This window comes from Dendropsophus ebraccatus, chromosome 1 (genome assembly GCF_027789765.1).
Source record: "Dendropsophus ebraccatus isolate aDenEbr1 chromosome 1, aDenEbr1.pat, whole genome shotgun sequence".
Taxonomy (NCBI): Eukaryota; Metazoa; Chordata; class Amphibia; order Anura; family Hylidae; genus Dendropsophus; species Dendropsophus ebraccatus.
Genome location: NC_091454.1, coordinates 9,410,361 through 9,429,991, shown reverse-complemented (window position 1 = coordinate 9,429,991; position 19,631 = coordinate 9,410,361). Strand labels below are relative to the sequence as shown.

Genomic DNA, 19,631 nt, shown 5'->3' with positions numbered 1-19,631 from the left:
TTCGGCAAACCTCTGAAACATTACTTATTCACAGATTTCACCCACAAAGTTGCCAGATGCCGCAATGTGCCGAGATTCAAGACCAAAAAGTAAAACTTTTTTGCAGAGTAATTATAATTGGGAAGGAAGCGGAGGCGTAGGAGGGATCTTAAATAGGGAAGTTTATATGATATTTTTAAGGTAATAACCCTTTTTAGTGAGAAATTACAGTATTCTACATTCAAAACACCCTCTTTAGATGATTTTTTTTCTAGGTTTTATGGAAGCCACAAGACAAGAAAAAAAGAAGAGAGAGATAAGACTACTTATCTTAAAGAATATTATGTTAAAACAAAATGTCACAGTAAAATCTTCCACGTTAGAACCAAAATTAATCTTGGAGATTCACTCATCTGGACTACTAAGCAATGTTTTTGGCAGGATGTTTGGGAGATAGTAAAGGTCCATAAACTGGGATCATCCCATTTCAAAGTGAACTTGATACCCCAGTCACTTACATGGATGCAAATATCTATTGTCAAATTCCCTCCTCCTCTTCTCATAAAGAAAACTTTGTCTATAAACCTCTTATACAATGTGATGTTATCGCTAAAATGGTGATTTGAGAATGTAATTCACCTCAATCTGCCTCCTAAAGAGTTTTGCATAAGAGGGGGCTGTTAACGTTCCCATAGCGGTCCCTTATGTTGTATTGTATTTTATGAACTTTACTGCAATAAATGAGTACCCTGAAGATATAAGTCCAAATAATGGGAAATCTGTCTAGTTCCTGGAGATGATACAATAGACAGCTACTTTATTCCAGCCATGTTTGCAGTTTCTTCAGCTTATTAAATGTTACCTGGGTTTACGTCAGAAGCTTAAGGTTTTTTTTAGGGTTTAGGTGGATTTACATGTGAGGTCATTTTACACCTTAGAAAAATTTACGTCTCACATGCTGTGGTAGTGAAACTCCAAGTTTCTTTTAAGTTTGCACTCAATTGAAGAGGTACTTTACCCTTCCAGCATAGGGATGGTGTAGGTAAACCACTGACAAGGCACTCCATTTTCCCGATAGGACGCCCTTTCCAGTGCCCCGCCATAACCAGACAGTTTACACTGAAGGTTATGCGTGGATCTGCAGTCACTTGAGACTTCCTCAGTGTCCCATAGAGATATATTGGGTAAGTGATATGTGAATCAATAGTGCAATGGGGACCTGAGCTGGCAGCATAGTGCATAGACCAGAGCAGGGGGAGAGGGCCAGCCATTTACCCCCACCAAGCTTACACTTATACTGAATGATACAGTGCTCAAGGGATAAAGGTGTCAAAATAGGATCCCACTCCCTTGTATATAGTAGTAGATAAAACATGCATAATTCATACAACGTTTCAGTCATTGACCTTCATAAGAGATTGTGAAGTACAAAAAACAAATAAAAGTAGAAGTAAGGTAAAAGAGCATGCAGTAGAAAACTGTAGTACGGTAGTACTAGGGGCCGGATAGGAGCCCTTGCCTAATTAGTAACAGTACTCTGCCGGGTTGAGTGTTGAAGAATACTTGAAAGAAGAACTTCTCGTAATCATTTATAGATATATATCTCACCTTTTTCTGCCCACTCAAGTTTGGAGACTGCAATGTGAGGTAGTACCAAGTCTCTGTCTCTAGGTCGAGCTCCCACTGAAGATTTCCCCATGTGGACAAATGTACATCTGTAAGGTACTTCGGCTCTTAGCATCTTTACCTTACTGGGGATCAGTCCCTCTGCCTTTCCTTGGGGGTGACTGTCCTGACTGAAAAGATCCTCGGCATAGGCAAGGGTTGGTCCTAGTCTTCCGGTTACCCCACTTCTGAAGCTCAGCTCTGCATACTGGCTACAAGTCTAGCTGACACTGGACACTCCTCTCACTTCTCTGGCTAGATCACAACTAACTACCCACAGGAACTAAGGGTCCATTTACACAGAAAGATTATCTGACAGATTATCTGACAAAGATTTGAAGCCAAAACCAGAAACAGACTACAAACAGAGATCAGGTCATAAAGGAAAGCCAGAGATTTCTCCTCTTTACAAATCCATTCCTGTCTTTGGCTTCAAATCTTTGGCAGATAATCTGTCAGATCTTTCTGTGTAAATGGACCCTAATGCTAAGTTTACACAAGGCGATTATTGGCCCGATCGTACAATTAACGATTTCGAAGTAACAATTTTTTTTTTATAGCGATCAGTGTTTAGACGGTACGATATATCGTACGGAAAAATCGTTTTGCGATCGCGCGCCCGCAGTCCGGCCCGCCCGCAGCCTGCCCCCCCCCCTGCTCAACCGCAGCCTCCTGCGCCCTTCCCTGAGTCTGAGCAACTAGAGAAGTCGATCTGTCCTGATACCCAAAATATGCAGCTCACGCAGTCAGTGGGTGATGAGAGTGGGGACTTGCAAGCGGGGTTGGAAGAGGTGTCTGATGATGACGATGAGAACCGGTTGTCAGACAGTAAGGTTGTTGTCATGGATGTAACTCAAAGTGAGGAGGAGAGTGAGGAGCTGGTGGATGAGGAGGAGGTGACTGACCCGAGCTGGGTGGATAAGCCTAGTGAAGACCGTGCTTCTGAGGGGGAGGCAAGTTCACCTGCAGGACCGGTTGGAAGAGCAAGAAGGGTGGGCAGAGGGAGAGGCAAAGGCAGAGCGAGTAGATCAGCAACTGTTTCACGGAGTCAAGCTCCCGTGGCCAGGGCTAGATGTTCCGAAGTCTGGAGTTTTTTTTAAAGAAAGTGCGGATGACCGACGGACTGTAGTGTGCAACGTGTGCCACGCCAGGATCAGCAGGGGAGCCACCACTACCAGCCTAACCACTACCTGCATGCGCAGGCATATGAGTGCTAAACACCCCACTCAGTGGAACCAAGGCCGTTCAGTTACTGCAAGTCGCACCCCTGCTCCTTCCCCTGTGTCACGTGCTGGCTCTGTCAGTCCCCCCGCCCAGGCCCCAGGCGCGAGCGCCTCCCACCCTACACGCACCCCTTCACCTCCACTATGCTCCACACCCTCCAGCAAGGTGTCCAAGTGCAGCGTTCAACTGTCCCTGCAGCAACTGTCCCTTGCCTTCATGTTGGCTTTTGCTGGGCCTTTACTGGCATCCATGTTGGCTTCTGGTGTGCCTGCCCTTGCCTCGTTGTTGCAGGGCCTTAACTGGCATCCATGTTGGCTTCTGGTGTGCCTGCCCTTGCCTCGTTGTTGCTGGGCCTTAACTGGCATCCATGTAGACTACTGGTGTGCCTGCCCTTGCCTCCTTGTTGGCTACTGCTGGGCCTTAACTGGCATCCCGGGTTCGTTTGTAATTAGCAGTGAGCTTGGTTGCGTGTGACAAGGGGCGGAACCTGGTGGCGGCTCTGCAACTCGGCAGCCTCACACACGTACCATGCCTGGCCCACGTCTTCAACCTAGTGTTGCTGCGGTTCCTTAAAACTAACCTCAATGTGGCTGACTTTCTCACCAAGGTGCACCGCATCTGTGCGCATTTCCGCAAGTCAACCAGTTAAACTAACCCCAACTGCTACAGTCAAATTCAAACTCAAAACAACGGTGGGGGGCGAAGTGGGGACTCACATGATGCAGGGAATGTTACCCCAACTGCTAGAGTCAAATTCAATTTACCTTCCTTATCTTGTCCCGTTCGAACCATATTATCTGTGGATGTCATCTTATCTTAGGAGGGTCCTCTGCCATCCTTTCACCAGTAGCTTCTATCCTTCCTTGGATGTTGTAGCCTTTTCGAAGGCAGGATTGACCAGGTCTTTTTAATAGACACTTGCCCTCTCTTAGAGACTCTTTAACCCCTTCGGGACCAGGCTAATTTTCGTTTTTGCGTTTTCGTTTTTTCCTCCTTGTGCTTAAAAGGCCATAGCACTTGCATTTTTACACCTACAGACCCACATGAGCCCTTATTTTTTGCATAAAGTACACTACGAAACCAGAAAAAAATTCAAAGTGTGGTGAAATTAAAAAAAAAAAGGCATTTCTTTTATTTGGGGGGAATGTGTTTTTATGTCATTTGCCCTGGGGTAAAACTGACTTGTTATGCATGTTCCTTAAGTCGTAACGATTAAAATGATATATAATATGTATAACTTATATTGTATCTGATGGCCTGTAAAAAAATTCAAACCATTGTTAACAAATATACGTTCCTTAAAATCACTCCATTCCCAGGCTTATAGCGCTTTTATCCTTTGGTCTATGGGGCTGTGTCAGGTGTCATTTTTTGCGCCATGATGTGTTCTTTCTATCGGTACCTTGATTGCGCATATACGACTTTTTGATCGCTTTTTATTACATTTTTTCTGGATTTGATGCGACCAAAAATGTGCAATTTTGCACTTTGGGATTTTTTTGCGCTGACGCCGTTTACCGTGCGAGATCAGGAATGTGATTAATTAATAGTTCGGGCGATTACGCACGCGGCGATACCAAACATGTTTATTTATTTATTTACTTTTATTAATAACCTGGGAAAAGGGGGGTGATTCAGACTTTTATTAGGGGAGGGGGCTTTTTACTAATGACAACACTTTTTTTTTTTTTTTTTACACATATACTAGAAGCCCCCCTGGAGTTAGGGTTATTCCCCCTAGGGGACTTCTAGTATATACACTTTGATCTCTCATAGAGATCTCTGCTACATAGATATGCTGCAGAGATCCATGAGATAGGCACTCGTTTACTTCCGGCTGCTGCAGCCGGAAGTAAATGAGTGCCGAGTAGGGGACGGCGCCATCTTGGAGCGGTCCCCGGCCGGCTTCAGTTACGGAGATCGCTCCTCCGGGACAACGTCCCGGAGGAGCGATCTCCACCACTAGACACCAGGGATAAGCTGCATCCGGTAATCGGATGCAGCTGTCATGTTTAACAGCTGCATCTGATTACTGTATTAGCGGGCACGGCGATCGGACCGTGCCCGCTAATACCGGCGGTCCCGGGCTACAAGCGGCACCCAGGACCGCCGCGGTTCAGAGCGGGGTCGCCGCGCGGCCCCACTCTGGACGCCCGCACCCGCGCGAGGATGTACAGTTACGTCCTCGTGCGGGAAAGGGTTAAAGGATTGAAAGTGTATTCATTCATGGGTGAACCCGGGTGAATTTTTGGGAGGCTCACTTGCTTCCTCACTCACTTGTAATGGTCCTCTGTGTGCTCAATGCCATGCTGCTTCTGGCCTAATTTTTGGGAGGCTCACATGCTTCCTCACTCACTTTTAAGGATTCTCTGTGTGCTCAATGCCATGCTAGGTCTGGTATAATTTTTGGAAGGCTAACTGGCTACCGCTTCTACCTTGTTTGCTCTGTTCTCACTGCCATGCTGTGTCAGGCTGAGTTTTTGGGTGGTCCATATGCCTACCTCTGTTTTAACCAGGCTGTTGCACAGAATTAGGCATAATGGTGCCATTAGGCAGCCTCATAGGCACTGCTGTTTCCTGTCCATTTCCGTTGTGTTTCCATCAATTTCTGAGGTTGACAGGTTTTCATACGACCTTCCCTCTACCGAACCTGAGTCCCCTCAAAAAATGCTCAAGTCTCCCATTGACTTCAATGGGGTTCGTTACTCGAAACGAGCACTCGAGTATCGGGAGATATTCGGTTCGAGTAACAAGCACCCGAGCATTTTAGTACTCGCTCATCACTATTTTCCACTGTACATCCTAATCACATGTTTACACACATAATATAATGGTTATACCCCCAGACACTATACATCACTGTAAGGCTTCTACCTAAAAGGGGACCTGTCACCATGAAAATGCTATCTAAGCTATCGGCATCATGTTATAGAGCAGAAAGACCTGGGCGGATTAATATATAACTTTATGGGAAAAAATTATGTATAACCTTAAATTTCTGATGTTTCCATAGCTAAAGAGTCCAGTCTATTGAGTGACACCGCCCGCTGGACTCCTTACCACAGAATGATCAGAGATTTTATAAAGTTATACTGAATCTTTCCCATAAAGATATATATCACTCTGCTCAGCTCTTCCTGCTCTATAACATGATGGCGATAGAATAGATAGCATTGTCTTGGTGACAGGTTCCCTTTAAACCCCCCTTTGACCAAAGCTACAAAGTTCCACTGGAGGGATCTACATTGTCATCTAGCCACAGAGCCGAACCTGACATCTCAATAGACCTTGCCCAAAGAACTACTACCCTCAGCTGCCCTGACTACTCCACCTATCATGCTCCTGGGTACCACATTTATGATTGTGGTTATGGTATAAGTAAGGCTGGGTTCACACTGCATTTTTTTTCATCCGTTTTTTGCAAAAAACGGATGAAAAACGGATGAAAAAAACGGATGCATTTGTGTTTGAATCACAAAAGTAGTGTCAGCTACGTTTTTGTGTCCGTCAATTTACAATGGAAGTCAATGGAAAAACGGCTCAAAACGGATGCACACAAATGCATTCGTTTTTTTCATCCATTTTTTGAAAAAACGGATTGCAAAAACGCAGTGTGAACCCAGTCTAAGGGTTAAGGTGTTACAGGTTTTGTCACTTCAGGAATGTGATTGTTCCAGGATATTCTCACGAGACCAAAGGGATAGGATTACAATGAGCACCTGTAGGAAGTTCACACAGTACATGTTCTAGGTGACTTCGGGATGTAGTGTAAAATGGAGACCATCTCATTATATAAGGGGGGACTACGCAACAAGGGGGTCTCCCGACTGTCCCTCAAAAGATGGTATCAGGTGGGGAGAAGGATCAGGAATGTATGATTTCAGGTCTCTGATCCTTTTGCTGTAAAGTCAATAGCATTTGGGGTCATCATGTATGAGCTCACAGCTGATGCTTATTCCCAGACAGAACACTCAAGGAGCTTAGAACACTTAGAACTTAGAAAACCAGAGGAGCTTAGAACACTGGAGAAGTTTAGAACACTTAGAAAACTCAAGGAGCTTAGAACACTTAGAAATTAGAACACTCAAGGAGCTTAGAACACATAGAACTTCTAAAACACTCAGAAAACTCAAGGAGCTTAGATTACTTAGAACTTAGAACACTCAAGGAGCTTAGGACACTTAGAAAACTCGAGGAGCTTAGAACACTCAAGGAGCTTAGAACGCTTAGAACTTAGAACACTCCAAAAGCTTAGAACACTTAGAACACTCAAGGAGCTTAGATTACTTAGAACTTAGAACACTCAAGGAGCTTAGGACACTTAGAAAACTCGAGGAGCTTAGAACACTCAAGGAGCTTAGAATGCTTAGAACACTCCAAGAGCTTAGAACACTTAGAACACTCAAGGAGCTTAGATTACTTAGAACTTAAAACACTCAAGGAGCTTAGGACACTTAGAAAACTCAAGGAGCTTAGAACACTCAAGGAGCTTAGAACACTCAAGGAGCTTAGAACACTTAGAACACTCAAGGAGCTTAGGACACTTAGAAAACTCAGGGAGTTTAGAACACTTAGAAAATTCAGGGAGTTTAGAACACTTAGAAAATTCAGGGAGCTTAGAACACTTAGAACTCAGAATGAGGAGCTTAGATGTTCAGGGCTGGAGCAGAGATGTGTGATGTCCTCTAGGACCTCCATATTCATTGTCCCCCAGCTTCTAACTAACAATCTGTTCTTTGGTTATAAGTATCAGCGTTTGCTTCTGACCGTGTACAGACTACAGGTCAGCGCTCTATTCATTCCTCTGTTCACAATGACTGTGCAAAAGTCAGAGCTCAGATTCCATGAGGCCCCACACTCCTAGGACTGGCTGCAGAGAGGAGGGGCGAGGAGTGTGTATACACGGCACACACCCTGTATACAGCAGACAGACAGCACAGGACATTGGGACACATTGCACTATGGCACTCAGGCCAGACTCCTATTTTGTCCTGAACGATAGATATAAGATACCAGTGATTGGATTTGGCACCTATGCCCCGGAGCCGGTGAGTGACCATCTTGTTGTAGTACATTCAGATACCACCGCCACATCTCTATATAACTATCCCCATATAGTGCCCCACATAGTAGCCAATCCCCCATATAGTGCCCCACATAGTAGCCAATGCCCCATATAGTGCCCCACATAGTAGCCAATGCACCCAAATATGCCCCACATAATAGCCAATCTCCATATAGTGCCCCACATAGTAGCCAATCCCCATATAGTGCCCCACATAGTAGCCAATCCCCCATATAGTGCCCCACATAGTAGCCAATGCCCATATAGTGCCCCACATAGTAGCCAATCCCCCATATAGTGCCCCACATAGTAGCCAATGCCCATATAGTGCCCCACATAGTAGCCAATGCCCATATAGTGCCCCAGATAGTAGCCAATCCCCCCATATAGTGCCCCACATAGTAGCCAATGCCCATATAGTGTCCCACATAGTAGCCAATCCCCCATATAGTGCCCCACATAGTAGCCAATCCCTCCATATAGTGCCCCACATAGTAGCCAATGCCCATATAGTGCCCCACATAGTAGCCAATGCCCCCATATAGTGCCCCACATAGTAGCCAATGCCCATATAGTTCCCCACATAGTAGCCAATCCCCCCATATAGTGCCCCACATAGTAGCCAATGCCCCCAAATATGCCCCACATAGTAGCCAATCTCCATATAGTGCCCCACATAGTAGCCAATCCCCATATAGTGCCCCACATAGTAGCCAATCCCCCATATAGTGCCCCACATAGTAGCCAATGCCCATATAGTGCCCCACATAGTAGCCAATCCCCCATATAGTGCCCCACATAGTAGCCAATCCCTCCATATAGTGCCCCACATAGTAGCCAATGCCCATATAGTGCCCCACATAGTAGCCAATCCCCCATATAGTGCCCCACATAGTAGCCAATGCCCATATAGTGCCCCACATAGTAGCCAATGCCCATATAGTGCCCCCACATAGTAGCCAATCCCCCCCATATAGTGCCCCACATAGTAGCCAATGCCCATATAGTGCCCCATATAGTAGCCAATCCCTCCATATAGTGCCCCACATAGTAGCCAATGCCCCCATATAGTGCCCCACATAGTAGCCAATCCCCCATATAGTGCCCCACATAGTAGCCAATGCCCATATAATGCCCCACATAGTAGCCAATGCCCATATAGTGCCCCAGATAGTAGCCAATCCCCCCATATAGTGCCCCACATAGTAGCCAATGCCCATATAGTGTCCCACATAGTAGCCAATCCCCCATATAGTGCCCCACATAGTAGCCAATCCCTCCATATAGTGCCCCACATAGTAGCCAATGCCCATATAGTGCCCCACATAGTAGCCAATGCCCCCATATAGTGCCCCACATAGTAGCCAATGCCCATATAGTTCCCCACATAGTAGCCAATCCCCCCATATAGTGCCCCACATAATAGCCAATCCCCCCACATAGTAGCCAATGCTCATATAGTGTCCCACATAGTAGCCAATCCCCCATATAGTTCCCCACATAGTAGCCAATCCCCCCATATAGTGCCCCACATAGTAGCCAATCCCCCCATATAGTTCCCCACATAGTAGCCAATCCCCCCATATAGTGCCCCACATAGTAGCCAATCCCCCCACATAGTAGCCAATGCCCCCATATATGCCCCACAGAGTAGCCAATACCCCCCATTAGTGTGGCCCCAGCGGAAAAAAACAATAAACCAGTAACTCACCTGTCCTCCGGTCCCAGCAGCTCCTCTCCCGGCAGAGCGCGCACTCCCGTCATCCTCCGGGGCGGGGTATACAGACACTGACTGTACCGGAAGTGATTCCTAATAGAGGCTGCAGGTCACTTCCGGTACAGTCAGTGTCTCTGTACCCCGCTGCCCGCCCCGGAGGATGACGGGAGTGCGCGCTCTGCCGGGAGAGGAGCTGCTGGGACCAGCGGACAGGTGAGTTACTGGTTTATTGTTTTTTTCGCTGGGGCCACATATAATGCGGGACACGGGGGGCCGTTCCGGGACCGCGGGACAGTCCCGTTTTCGGGAAATCCGGGACAGTTGGGAGGTATGTACAAAATTACTAATGTGCTCATGCACAGTCCTGCTCCCCCATACTCTATGAGGGAGACACTTTTTTTTTTTTGCACTTTTGTCTTCCGATTTCTAGTTTTTGGTTTTTTTTGCTCTTCATGTCTGAATGTGAGATCTGAAGTCTGAAAAGGAATCCATAGGGGTCTGGTCAGGGGGGTTTAAAGATAAGGAATGGGCTATTGAGAATTTGTAACACCCCTGTAACTATAAAAGAGACATGTCAAAAATATTGATCAGTGGGGTCTGGGTGTTCAGAACTCCAATGATCTCCAGATACAGGGGGAGAAGCACACAGCTGAGAGCGTCACTCCCTGGCTCTCTGCAATTTCCATATTACTGTATAAAACAATCTCCATAGACTTATAATGGACCAATCAAAATCTCCAGTGCTGTAAGCATGGCGGACAACAGGCTGGGCCAGGTGGTGTTTTTTTTTCAACGTCACGGCCAAGCTGATCCAGCAAGTTTCCCTGTTCCTACCGATCCCCTGAGGACATAGACCACATAGAAAATGGTGTAGGCCGCACAGGTGTTAACAGCCAGGCCACACAGGGTTAACTTAAATAGTTTTGCCATTAGAGGTGGGAAAGGTCACAGGTAACAAGCATTGCAGATGGTCCAAACTACAGACTTAGTAGGTCCTAACTTAGAGAAGCAAGGAAACACCCCAAGCTTTTGGGAGAAACAGGAGTCCTAAGTGTGGAGGACCAGCTGATGAATGCTGGCTTATAATGTTGTTATGTTGGCTTGTGGGGTAGTTTGTGTGCCAGGGCTGATTTTTTGTCCAAGTTCGGCCCTTCCTCAATGATAAAGTGATTACAACCCCCCCCCCGCTAGGAGCCTCAGTGATAACCTGTGATCCGTAGGAGATCTTGGCAGGAAGTTCAGGTTCCCTGCAGCACCAGGAATAAAGTATTACTAAAACAATCACAGAGCCGACAATGTAATTCGTGTCCATATTGGGTCCTCCAGTGAGGAGGATGCCCCCTCTGATCCGCTTAGCAAACTAGTGTCTAGGGTTGGGGACCCTTGTTTCTTGCACAAAACGGAACAGATAGATGAATATATATATGTATTTTTTTTTTCATTTTATGCTTAAATTCTATTTCCGCACAGTACACCAAAGAACAGGCAGAGGAGAGTGTCAAAGTGGCCATCGAGGTCGGATACCGCCACTTGGACGGCGCCTTTATGTACGGGAATGAGGTTGAGGTCGGCAAAGGTATAAACTCAAAGATCGCTGACGGGACGGTGAAGAGAGGAGACGTTTTTTATACTGGGAAGGTAAAAGAAAAAAATCACAATCTTCTAAACTCAGATCCAAATTTTCCTGTTTTAACTTGACCACTAGGGGGCAATGCTCATTTGCAGGCACATTCTTTTTTAGCTTTGGAATAATAACCACTCGCCTGAGAGGGTCCGACCAGCCCTGGAGCACTCTCTGAAGGATCTGCAGCTGGATTACATGGATCTCTTTATAATTCACTGCCCTGTGGACTTTCAGGTTTGTCCGGTCATAGATTGTGTAGCGTGGTTTTGCTTTGTATTATTATTACTGTTATTATTATGTGTATACTCTAGTCACAACCAAAGCAGCACAGAAACTGAACCTGAAGGGGGAAACAGAGAGCTGTGAGGCCTAATAGAGAAAAGTCATGATCTAAATGCAGCTCTGGTTACGACTAGAGGAGACACACTGTAGCGGAGTAACTTTGCTAATACTGTAAATTTGAACAATGACTGAATTTTGCTTTTCCTCCTCCAGCCCGGAGATAATCCCTTACCTACAGATGAAAATGGGAAACCTATTTTTCATAATACGGATATCCGAGATACATGGAAGGTAAAGTATGATGGTTCTAGGGAAAATTTATATAATTGGGATGTGGTACCACCCTTCACCTGTAGTGTCCATTGTGGGGCAACCTCATGTGGTGCCACCGGCTTATCTTAGTGATACATTATACTATTATACCCTAGACGACCCTTGCCGTAAGGGTATGGTATGGGCGTCTGTGACCAGACAACCCATGCTGTACGCCATTATGTGCCTACGGCGCTATGAAGCAAACTTAGGAGCTCAGAGTGTAAACAGTTAAGTAGTGATGCAAGAGCGCCACCACTTACCTCCTCTGGACTAGCAGTAAGAAGTGATGCATCATGAGTGGTGTCCCACCACTGGTGTTCCTTGTATGGCACCTGTTTAAAAGTTACCCCTTCAGTGTTGATGAAGGTGCATTCTTTAGTTTTATCACAAGGTGCCAGTGCTATGTTTAAATTCTATGTGTTGCACAGCTGTAGCTGCTAAAGGGTTACTGTATTTTTGTACCACATGGTCTGTGCTGACCAATTTGAGATACTCTTTCTTTTCTACCTACCTCTGCATTCTATACATACATACACAGCCCCTAGGGGACGGTCCAGGTGAGTTGTGTCAGTGGTCAGAGACACATGTGTATGGAGAACACAGAGACTTTTACTTTCAAGACTATGACTACCGACACTATGCAGTATTAAACCCGTACAGGAGGACAAGTCAGAGATCACCACAGCCCACGCTGTGAACCTCTCTAGAAAGTAAAGGGTGGTCTCCTAAGGCAGAGGAACTGACACGGATAGAGCAAAGCAACCGCACAAAGGTCTACGTACTCTATCTCGCAGTGCAACAGGGACACCCTCGGAACCTTAGCTTCGCCCAGGTAACCTAGTCTGGGGCTTGTCTCACCTTAGTATAACTGGTACCCCGACACTGCAGGGCAGAAGTAAAACAGTGGTTAGTAAAACACTGGCACAAGTATTCTTCTCTCAAGTATCTCTCTCTCAAGTTTCGGCAGAGCACACTACTACCCTGGGTTGGGGCTCTCACGACAAACTCCTCTACTCTTCTCTTGACTGGTCAACACTACGCTATGTGAGCACTGCTATCCTTCCTGAGCACTCAAAGTATCTCCCAGCACAGATTTAGTGAGCACAGGTCTGTACCAACAAAAGTTATCTATTGTTTGTTCAGATACTTCAAGGGGAAAAGTGGTTTGTGTTTGAACACCGAGGTATTACTGTAATTATTTTTAATTTCTAGGCTATGGAAGTGTGCAAAGATGCCGGACTGGTCCGATCCATCGGTGTCTCCAACTTCAACCGTCGCCAGTTGGAGCTTATTCTGAACATGCCGGGACTGAAGTACAAACCAGTGTGCAACCAGGTATCTACTATGTATTTCCCCTAAAATTAAAGACTTTACACTAATTTCTTAGTTCTCTCTGGTTCTAGGATTGGTGGGTGACAATACATGTAAGATGACGGACATACTGATTTTCTTCCGTGTATTCGTCCCTATACAGGTAGAATGCCACATATATCTGAATCAGAGCAAATTACTGGAGTTCTGCAAATCCCATGACATTGTGCTGGTGGCATATGGAGTATTGGGGACCAGCAGGGCGGAGGGCTGGTAAGTATACGTATAGTGGCTTACTATATTACATTATATCCTGGTCCTGGATCAGAAAATTATAGAAATGTTGAATGTGTTGTCTTCATGTCTGACAGGATCGATCAGGATTCCCCCAGAGTTCTTGAAGACCCCGTATTGAATACAGTGGCTAAGAAGCTGGACCGCTCCCCGGCGCAGGTGACCATGCGGTATCTGATGCAGAGGGGAATCGTTGCTCTTGCGAAAAGTTTCAGCCCTGAGAGGATTAAGCAGAACTTCCAGGTAAATAGAGGAAAATCACTTTGTTGCCTTATACATAATGGTTAGAGGTGAGCACAACTCGAACATGCTGGAGTCCAATCGTTTGCAGCCCAAGGGTGTCCTGGAGAACATGGATGAAGCCTATGGCCGTATCCATATTTTCCTGGATTTCCCAGGGGTGCATCCAATTTTTATCAGCCACCGTTAATCAAAAATGGTGGCGCTAACTTATTCTTACCTTTTACATGTTTAGGCCACGACTGCACAACATCTTGTTTTTGGCCATTTGATGGCCGTTTTTTGGAGGGGACGGTTGGCATTTTGAGCCCAAATAACTGCAGTTATTTCAAAACAACACCCATTATTCCAAAAATAACGGAATTTTTTTGGATGCAAGATGATGATCATCTAAAAAAAAACATCTATCAATGGCTACCTGGAAAGGTGGCTCTAACTATAATTTTTTTTTCTCACTCCTCCAGGTTTTTGACTTTGAGTTGAGCGATGAAGACATGAAAGCCCTCGATGGAGCCAATAAAAATTTCCGTTACTTGACTCTTGATAGGTAAGTGTCTTTTTAAATTAAATAAAATGACTTATTACTTATTATTACTTAAAGAGGACCTGTCAGCCCGGCTAAGGTGGCGGAGCCTGGCATACTTAACCCTCCCTTCAAGTCCCGCTTCTGGACCCGGTCCTTAGCCTGGCTAACAGGTTCCCTTAAATTTTTTATGTCCCCCCCCATTTGTACCTATTTTTTTATTTTTAATTTCTTTATTTTTACCATTTCAGCTGGAAAGAACACCCAAAGTATCCCTTTCATGATGAGTATTAGAAACACTGCCTTGAATCCCTTCTATAAATAGTTTAGCAATGTTCTCCAAACTCGCAAACTCGAACGCTAGTCATTTGAAGAAGTTGGATGCTGCCCTAGGGTTGCCAGGAAAACATGAATACAGCCTATGAATGGGCTATGACTGTATCGATGTTTTTGCGGAATCCAACTTCTCCAGTTGCCTGGAGTCAAAAGCAGAGCATTTGGGTTTGGAGAACATTGTTGAACCTGAACAGTTTGGTAAGTCTGTCCAAGGCTCACTGTGAACCCTGACATCTTACGGGTACAAACCCACACACCGTATACACAGCAGATACGCAACAAATACGCAGCAGATTTGATGGTGAAGATTTGATGCTGTGTTCAGTTATCTAGATCTCATCTGCTGCGTATTTGCTGCTTGTTTGCTGCGTATCGCAGCAGTAAATACGCTGCGTATACGGTGTGTGGGTTTATACCCTACTTTGTTCCTTAGTCTGACTTCCAATGGATTATACCATCTATGGGGCAGATTCTTCCACATGGACTGAGAATATGGGAAATTCTTACATTCCGTCTCTGCAGAATATATCACCTGGATCTCTTACCGATTCCACATCGAAACCTACAAGTGTTTGGTGATGAAAGAACAATGTCCTATGTTTATTGCAATAAAAGATGTCAAGTTTTAGAATACTGCAAGTAAATTCAGTGGGTGGTCAATTTTACTTTAAAAAATTTATTTCCTAATATATACAGTATATATATATATATATATATATATACTGTATATATATATATATATATATATATATATATATATATATATATAGCTGATCTGGACGTTAAAGTTTTTAAGGCTCCATTCAATTCTGTATCAGTTTCGGTTATCTGTGTCCTAAAGGGTGAGAACCTGTTATCATGTAAAGCCCTCTCAAAACACAAGGGGGAGCTTCAGAAGAATGACAGAGGCTTCGGGTACTTCCAGAGCCTCCTGAATACTCTGTCATTCTTTCCAAGCTCTCCCGGTAGCCGAGCGTCTCATCGGAGGGCTTGAGGGATCCCGGCGCAGTCAGTGTACATCACACTGCCTGCGGCGGGAACGGGACAGGAGGCGCGTGGAGGCCGGGAATGGGCCCCAGGTGAGTTAACTGTTTTTTCTTTTTTTCATTTAGCTGCAGTTAACCCCTGCCTGACCTAAGCAGGGCTGTGGTCAGACAGGGGTTAACATTTTCCACCGTATAAGGCGAACCCCTGACAATCTTCTTAAAAGTCAGGGGCCGTCTTATTTGCCCAGTCGCCCTATACGACGGAAAATACGGTACTAGGGATGAGCGAACTGCAAAGCATGTTGGAAACCTTATTTTTCATAACCACCCAGGTAAAAAAACAAACAGCAGCAGCCTAGTAGTACCAGGTGGGAATTATTTTGGCGCTTCCCAGCCTAGTAATACCAGCCTGCTACCTCCCAGATCAGGAGCACCATTATTTGACGCTTAGTGTTATAGGATAGTGTTAGCCATTTTACGAGCTAACACTAAGCCCCGGCTTAGTAATGGATGCTGTCTATTAGAGGGCTTCCACTGTTAAGCTTGTAAACTGCTTAAAAAAGTCAATATACACTAGAAATATTTTTTTATTGAAATAAAAGCACCCCTCATTGACCATTTTATTTTAAATAAACCACAGAATCCAGAGTAGTCCTCGGGATACCAATATCTTAAAAACAAAAAGAGACAAAATAAGGCAGGAGTGGAACACCCATCATTTTGACAGGTGCTCTGCTTGATTGATTCCCCCCCCCCATCCCCCAATAGAATGCGCCCTGTGCCTATGCATGCCCACTTATCTCCCTGGGAGCAAGACTGTAAATTCTGGTTGGGGTTCAGGTCAAATCCAGCCACCTGAATTGGGCTTTTTTTTTTTTAAGTTTATCCTAATGCATCAAACCCGATCTTCCAAGGGTCCGCTCATCAATAATTATTACTCTAAAAATACTGAGAAATTAAACTTCCTCAACTAAGGGGGCTCTGGAGGATATTCTGCTGCTTCAGATGAGATAAACATCAGACAACGGGGTCTTCAGGTGATGCGCTTACCATTTATTAGAGAACAAAAAAATTTCTGAAAAGTCACCAATAGATGGCGCCATAACAGTATTTTATTTGCATAAATTGAGGCCTTTGCAGATGCAGTAGTATTTTATTTACATAAATTGAGGCCTTTGCAGATGCAGTAGTTATAGAAAGCCATTATTTCCCAACAGTCTGATCTCATCCCGTGTGACTTCTGATCATGGGGTCACGAAGGGCCAGGTCTATCGTGACAGATGGACATCAGTGTCAAATCTGAAGGACAGCATTTCCCGGCATGGAGACTAAATATGGTTCAGCTCAGGTTCTTCTGTCAGGTTACTGTCAAACTGTGTTTATTGTAGAAGTAAGGGTTAAGCTAGGTTTTGTGGTGTTCACACTTGAGGAATGAGATTGTTCTTGGATATTTCAGAAGTATCTGATTACAATAAGCACAATATATCTAGTTCACACAGCGCACATTCTGGGGATTCTCCACTAGCGTCAACACTGGAGTCCATACTGTAGGTATATCAGAATAATTAGACATGGAGGGTTAGGGGGCTTCTTTGAAACGTTGACAGCACGTCCCAAACAGAAATGTTCAATCCAAAGCAGAGGTCCTTAAAGGTTTTGGATGCTTAAAGACCATTCATTTAATGTCATCCTCTCAGGCTAGTAGAAGAAGTGATGCTGGTCTTTAAAGCACAACTATAATTTAAGTGACCAAAAAATGAAATTACACTTATAAAAAGCCCACGTGTTACCCTTTAAAAAGAGCCCTAACTTGTGTGGATATCTTGTGCGGTTGCTGAGATATCCCCAGTTGTTCGTCTCAAACAAATAAATGAATTTTTCTCCTGGCTGACAGAAAGTGGGCGTGGCCTCCCCTCCCCCTTACACCACAGCGAGCTCTACTATAAATCAGTGGGCGTGGCCTCCCCTCTCCCTCACACCACAGCGAGCTCTACTATAAATCAGTGGGCGTGGCCTCCTCCTCCCTCACACCACAGCGAGCTCTACTATAAATCAGTGGGCTGCTGGTGGAGTATCAGGTGATGGAAGATGGGCGATCTGTGATGACAACTAGCTGGGATGACTTCTTAATATACTCCAGGGTTCTCCAACCTGTGTCTCTCCAAAACTACAGCTCCCAGCATGCCCAGCTAGCCTTCATATGGCAGGATGTGATGGGAATTGTAGGAACACTGGTATAGTCAGTCACTATGACAGATACAATTCTACAAGACAAGCAGGGATGTGTATATATCACTACAAAGATGGCTGCATAGTGATGGCTGAGAATAATGGCTGCACTCTAGAGTATTCTATTGAATATTGCGGCATTCAAAAGACTCAAATTCAATCGAGTAGTGTGGCGAATACGCGGGAAACATTTGAAATCCCTCCCATCGTACTTGGCGCTTTTATTAATCCAATCACCATGCAGAGAGGCCGTGAGGGACCCTGGGAGTACGCACGCAGTGCGAGAACGGTGTCTACCCTCATTGGATGGCTGAACCACATGACCTTGAATCTTAAATACTTGGCTCCCGCCTCTCGACCGCAGGTGCGCTTTTAACCTAGCCAGGGATAGATCTTGGAGCAGGGAGAGATAGGTTTTAGTAGCGTTTTGGTCGGGCAGGCTTACTACTGAACCCAAAAGTCCTTTTCAGGGCTAAGATCCAGCGAAAAAGTCATCTCTGAATCCAAAGCTTCTCAGTGCTAAGAAATAGATGATATAACAGCAGCATCAGCAGGTGTATTCATTCCAGTACCCAGTGTGTACAAGTGACTTATAGTGTCCCTGGTGTAGCCCACTAAGGGCACTTGATATATACTGTTCCAGTTGCCCAGTAAAAGGCACGTGATACATATTGTTCCAGTAGCCCAGTAAAAGGCACGTGATACATATTGTTCCAGTTGCCCAGTAAAAGACACGTGATACATACTGTTCCAGTAGCCCAGTAAAAGGCACGTGATACATATTGTTCCAGTAGCCCAGTAAAAGGCACGTCATACATGCTGTTTCAGTAACGTTCTTACAGCATTACATGCAATAACATGACCCTCTACGGACGCACATTGGAATCATGTATGTAACGCCGCACAAGAAATACGAAGGAAATGTGTGAACATTGCCGTAAACGTTCGTAAAGTGTTCGCAAATATTTTTCCTTCGCAATTGCGGAGAGTGGCATTATACTGCGATTTTGGGGTGTCGGGTGCACCCAGGCATGCTCCCCCTAATGTCCCAGTGTCATTCCGGAGGCGTTGGCATCTTTTATTGGGGTTTCATGGGGGGACTTGGTGACCTCCAAGTGGTCGAATTTGGATTTTTAAGTGCCGAGAATTTTTTTCCCTTAGACTATAATGGGATCAAATATTCATTCGAATAGTCGAATTTCGGTGCTTATTCGATTTGAATTCTCGGAATTCGAATATTTCACTACTCGCTCATTTCTACTGCACACATGTAGGGGTAGCGGTATGACAGTGGGATCAGGGCAACCTTACACCAGACCCAGGGGCGTAGCTAGGGGTTCAGCCTAGGGGGAGCCAGCGAGTCTGAGTGAGAACCTCAGCAGACGATTATCTATCTATTAATTATCTATGTATCAATTATCTATCTACCTTCTATCACATATCTGTCTAATATCTATCAGGCAGCACAAGGATGATAGGGTGACCTCTATTATACTTAGCAAAAGATGCTGGGAAAGCTAGGGGACTTCTATTATACTGGCTTTCGGGTGCTGTGAAAGCTGGGTGACCTCTATTATACTGGCTATAGAGTGCTGGGAAAGTTGGGTGACCTCTATTATACTGGCTTTAGGGTTCTGGGAAAGCTGGGTGACCTCTATTATACTGGCTTTAGGGAGCTGGGAAAGCTGGGTGACCTCTATTATACTGGCTATAGAGTGCTGGGAAAGCTGGGTGACCTCTATTATACTGGCTTTAGGGAGCTGGGAAAGCTGGGTGACCTCTATTATACTGGCTTTAGGGTTCTGGGAAAGCTGGGTGACCTCTAACTGGCAGAAAGAGTC

At 45.1% G+C, this 19,631-nt stretch overlaps 1 protein-coding gene across 1 annotated transcript; it reads left to right on the top strand.

Annotated features, from left to right (window-relative positions):
- Positions 1–7,726: 7,726 nt before the first annotated feature.
- Positions 7,727–15,206, top strand: LOC138788623 (aldo-keto reductase family 1 member C1-like). Its single transcript, XM_069966682.1, has 9 exons — positions 7,727–7,916; positions 11,121–11,288; positions 11,392–11,508; positions 11,770–11,847; positions 13,084–13,206; positions 13,346–13,455; positions 13,554–13,719; positions 14,181–14,263; positions 14,491–15,206. The coding sequence occupies exons 1-9, from the start codon at positions 7,830–7,832 to the stop codon at positions 14,531–14,533; spliced, it is 975 nt and encodes a 324-aa protein (XP_069822783.1). The 5' UTR covers positions 7,727–7,829; the 3' UTR covers positions 14,534–15,206.
- The last annotated feature ends 4,425 nt before the right edge of the window (positions 15,207–19,631 follow it).

What these genes read in the sequence shown, in the direction of transcription:
- LOC138788623 (XM_069966682.1), top strand. Translation starts at nt 7,830, where the DNA reads ATGGCACTCAGGCCAGACTCCTATTTTGTCCTGAACGATAGATATAAG. An exon ending in GGATTAAGCAGAACTTCCAG is followed by an intron (nt 13,720 to 14,180) that starts GTAAATAGAGGA and finishes TCACTCCTCCAG; the next exon opens with GTTTTTGACTTTGAGTTGAG. An exon ending in CGTTACTTGACTCTTGATAG is followed by an intron (nt 14,264 to 14,490) that starts GTAAGTGTCTTT and finishes TTACCATTTCAG; the next exon opens with CTGGAAAGAACACCCAAAGT.